The sequence below is a fragment of the Oryzias melastigma genome, linkage group LG19 (genome assembly GCF_002922805.2).
Source record: "Oryzias melastigma strain HK-1 linkage group LG19, ASM292280v2, whole genome shotgun sequence".
Lineage (NCBI taxonomy): Eukaryota > Metazoa > Chordata > Actinopteri > Beloniformes > Adrianichthyidae > Oryzias > Oryzias melastigma.
This window is the reverse complement of record NC_050530.1, coordinates 4,679,267-4,683,841: the sequence shown is the minus strand read 5'-3', so window position 1 is coordinate 4,683,841 and position 4,575 is coordinate 4,679,267. Positions and strand designations below refer to the sequence as shown.

Genomic DNA, 4,575 nt, shown 5'->3' with positions numbered 1-4,575 from the left:
ACACGCCAAAACATTTGGAAATGGTAAATATAAGGCGAAATACAGTAAACACCGAAAATGACCCACAACCCCATTACTAACCCTTTAACACTTTTGAGGCCCTAAACTGAAGATTTAAAATTTCTGAAATAAACTTCAGGACCGTCATTATTTGATTCTGTCAAAACAGGAATAAGATCAGAGATACACTTTCAGTACCAATAAAAAAATAAGGGTGTTATTTATTCATAAAATTTAGAATTAACTTTAGTAAGTATAAAAATTCAAAATATATTTTTTAAATGATACAGGCGGGTGTTAAAATATTTTTATTTTTTTTATCTTAACATTTTGTCATTTCTGTTGAATACAATCTCATAATATTCTTCTTTTTTTATTAAATCAGCTTTTTTACCCTGAAAATGAACATTTAAATGTCTATTATATTGACTTGATATTTATCTAAAATTGGTATTTTTCTTAAATGTGTCTTATTTTCAATCACGAACAGATCACTTTTACTAGTTTGGTTAAAACTTTATTTAAACTGAAATACAAAGAGAGGAAGAAGGCAAAAACTTCTACTTAAAGATTACAGCAGTTTTTAATATTTCAGATTATTTTGTTCATAATTGTTTTGGATCAAGAGTTTATAAAGAAAAAAACAAATGAACAAGTTTTCGAAACTAAATCATTTCCATCCAGCAGAAAGACGATGCCTTCACTGACATCACTGGAATCCGTCTTTTCAGCAACAAAACCTGTTTCTTGAGGCGATGACATCATAGGTCATGTGACTTTAATGCTCCAGCTGGACAGACGTGCTTCTTCGCTTCACTACATCGCTGCTGATGTGGGCGGAGCCGTCTCCACGGCAACAGATCGGTCTCCGTGCGTCCAGTCGAAGCCACACTTGTGCATCTTCAGGTTGCACTGGTAGATGTATCCTTTGCCGCAGCGGTCGCAGATGTAGCGCTTGGTGCCGGAGTGCACGTCCTTCTGGTGCGTGCGCAGGTTGACGGCGCGGTCGTAGCTCTTCCCGCAGATGTCGCAGGCGTACGGCTTTTCCCGGGCGTGCACGCGCTTGTGCACCCTCAGGCTGTAGCTGCTTTTGAAGGTCTTGCCGCAGGAGCTGCAGGCGCACGGCCGGTCCGGCGCCCGCTTCTTGGAGTGCGTGTGGCTGTGAGTGTTTAAGGCGCTCCTCTGGGTGAACGTCTTCCCGCACTCGGCACAGCAGTAGGGCCGCTCGCCTGTGTGGATGCGGCGGTGGATCTTCAGGTTCCCCAATAGGCGGAAGCACTTCCCGCATTCGGGGCAGCTGAAGGGCTGCACGGGGTCGACCTGCTCGGCGGCGAGCCGCTCTGCTTCGGGCAGCTTGTCCATGTGGATGCGGCTGTGGATCTTCAGCTGCCCTGCAAGCTGGAACGTCTTCCCGCAGACTTCGCAGACGAAGGGCCGCACGCCGCTGTGGACCATCTGGTGGTTCCGCAGGCTGATGACGTTCCGGTACGACTTGGGGCAGTGCTCGCACTGGAAGGGCCTCTCGCCGGTGTGGGTGAACTGGTGCGTTTTGAGCGTTATGGCGCGCGTGAATCCTTTCCCGCACTCGCCGCAGACGAAGGGCTTCTCGCCGCTGTGCATGAGGGCGTGGCGTTTTAGGTTTCGCGGCATGTTGAAGTGGCGGCCGCACACGTCGCAGCCGAACGGCTTCTCGCCGGTGTGAATATAACTGTGTGTTTTGAGTCGATGCTTAGCTTTAAAAACTTTGCCGCACTCGGAGCACCGGAAGGGCTTCTTGGCAGTGTGGACGTGGAGGTGGCACGCCAGGCCCCTCGCAGTAGCGAAGACGTTCCCGCAGATAGAACAGCGGAGCGTGCTCCAGGCGTCGTCCGCGTCCCCCTGCGCTGAAGGCTGCGGGTCAGGCTGAGAGGAGGATGCAGCATCTTCAGCTCCTGTAAGACAAGAAACTGGGTTAATTTACAGCTGATCCGCTCAGCGAAGGAAACTATCCTGCTGGTTCTCCTTTGTGGATTCTTTCAGAACCCGGACCTCTGGCTGTGGTTCTGCAGGATTCTAGACCTCAGACGTTCCAGTGTTTCTATCAGAAATAATGCAGAAGAGCTGCAGCTCCTCCGTCCACGGTTCACCACCGGGCTCCGTCAGATGAAACAAAACTGGAGCAGCTTTTTAGGAAATCCGTTAGACCAGTTCAGTTCAATCTGTCGTCCCTCCTGACTCCTTTTCCGTGTCCAAAACATTCTCTTCTTTCCAGCTCCCAGTGAAATCAGTTCTCTCATCCAAAAACCCAAACCTTCACCTGCTTGATCCCCTCCCTCATCCCTGGTGAAATCCCGTCTCTCCTCCCTTTTATTTCTGCCATCATTCATTCCTCTTTAACTCCTGGTTTTGTCCCCTCACAGTACAAAACTGCTGCTGTTAAATCTTTCCTAAAGAACCCTGGTTCAGATCACAATATTTTCAGTCAGTCTCCAATTTACCCTTTATTTCTAAAGTTCTTAAAGAAGTAGTCGCCTCCCATCTCCATCATCACCTCAAGCAAAATAGTTTGGTTGAACTTTTTCAGTCTGGTTTCTGCCCCTCCCACAGCACAGAAACCGCTCATTAAAATCACTAACGACCTTCTCCTGGCAGCTGATTCTGGACTCCTCACCATCCTCATCCTTCTTGATCTGAGTTCAGCATTGATACCATTTCACTCTATCCTCCCCCATAGACTCCCTTCTCTTGCATCACCTCCACTCCTGTTACGTCCCCAATGGGCAAACCGGCCCGGAGTCACTGGGGACAATAACGTTAAACTGGACACCAAACATAAAGGAAACACAGTTTATTAAAATAAATGAAAACCTGTGTGTGGAAATGAAGCAAAGAAATAATTAGTGGGTTTGGTTAAAAAGAATGCAAACCAAAACGGAGTTGGAACCTTGGCCAAAAGAAAAAGAAGTCAGGGAGACTGGTGACCCAGCCATGGCGACCGTCGGAGTCAGCAGCTCCCTGCTAACGGCTGCCTAACAAAACTACCTGAAGAACAGAAATGAAACAAAGCCCGTAAATCAGATCTACCGAGGTCCAACCTCAAACTAACACAACAAAACCCAGCAATCTAAGATTGCTGAGGACAAAAACCAACTCAACACCACACAAACTAAGACCCAGCCTGCTGCTCTGCTCCCTGCCTGGATCGGTGTGGCCGCCTTAGTCTTAAATAGACACCAGCTGCCAATCAAAGCACATTGGCCACACCTGCCAGGTGAGCCAGAACTGGATGGAGGCTAGACAGCAGCAGCAGGACGTAACAACCCCCCTCCGCTGGCTCCAATCCTAACTCAAATCATTCAAATCCCAGCCCTCAATAGTTTCCTCCGGTGTTCCACAAGGTTCTGTCCTCGGCCCACTTATTTTCCACAAATTCAACATCAGTTTCCATTGTTTGGCTGATGACACCCAGCTCTATCTGTCCGGTGAGCCTGATCCGGCTCACCGTACCCCCTGCCGTCTGGTTACCATGGAACTCTCTTCCTCCTGACCTCCCTGATATCAACTCTTTTCATTTATTCAAATCAGACTCAGAACTCACCTGTTTAAATCTGCCTTTGCACTTTGTACTCAATCTGTCTGTTGTTTTTATTTTGTATTGCTTTTATGAAGACTATCTTATTATTTTATTGCTATTTTACTGAAAAGTATCATTGGGTGGTTTGAAAGTCGGTTCAAATAAATGGGTTCAAATAAATGTATTAAGTGCAGAAACCTGCAGTCTGGAAGGGAGTATGGCAAGCCAAAGAGGTCAGAATTCAGCATCGTAAAAACCAGCGCATTGGCTGTGAAAAACGCCACTTTTCGTCCACATTTTTAGTTCACTTTTTAGTCGTTTTATTCATGGTTTTAACTATTACATGTTTTAGCATTTTAGACGAAATGGGTGGTGTGTCAAACTAAACAAAAAACAAAGAAAAAAAATGACTGCAATTTACCCCCTAGGCCACCGCCAAGCTCGCCTATGCCCAGGGCTGGGCTTTGCTAGAACGCCGCTTTCGACTCATGGTTTGTACGCAATAAAACACCCATATTTGGACAACACAAGACGGCGTAATTTACCCGCTAGTTTAAAGACGTGTAAAAAGCTGCGTTTTTCATGACCAAGTTTTTTACTGCGCTTTTCCTGGTGTTTATTGACCTCTTTGGCTTTCCATAGTGTGAGGCTCACTTTCTGCGATGGCTGCCACGCCGTTGGTCCTGCGTTTCTTTTTGACGGTGACAGCTGGCACCATTGCGTCCTCCTCCTTCTCTTCTTCTTTCTCCTCTTCTTCTGCTTCCACATCCTCTTCCTCCTCCACCTCCACCTCCACCTCCGCCTGCGGGCCAGAAGCCAGAGTTAGGTCAGTGAACGCACCACTCACACAATGGCAGCGTGGGCGTGTCTCACCTGGGCTGGTTGACCTGCACTGTTGATCTGATTCCAGACTCCGTACGAGTGTTCACGCTCTGCAAGAAAAAAACCACAATCATCAGACCTGGACAGTTTGAGCGACAACTGGGGGCGGAGCCTGTTTACGCACCCACGCGGTTGATGTT

At 47.4% G+C, this 4,575-nt stretch overlaps 1 protein-coding gene across 1 annotated transcript in view; it reads right to left on the bottom strand.

The window, feature by feature from the left end:
* LOC112141819 overlaps positions 1-4,309 on the bottom strand; it is a gene marked incomplete at its 5' end in the record, with an annotated part of 12,186 nt that extends 7,877 nt beyond the window's left edge. The window contains 2 exon segments of the mRNA XM_036217196.1: positions 818-1,931; positions 4,178-4,309. Of these exon segments, the coding sequence (XP_036073089.1) occupies positions 818-1,931; positions 4,178-4,309 (1,246 nt within the window).
* Positions 4,310-4,575: the final 266 nt, after the last annotated feature.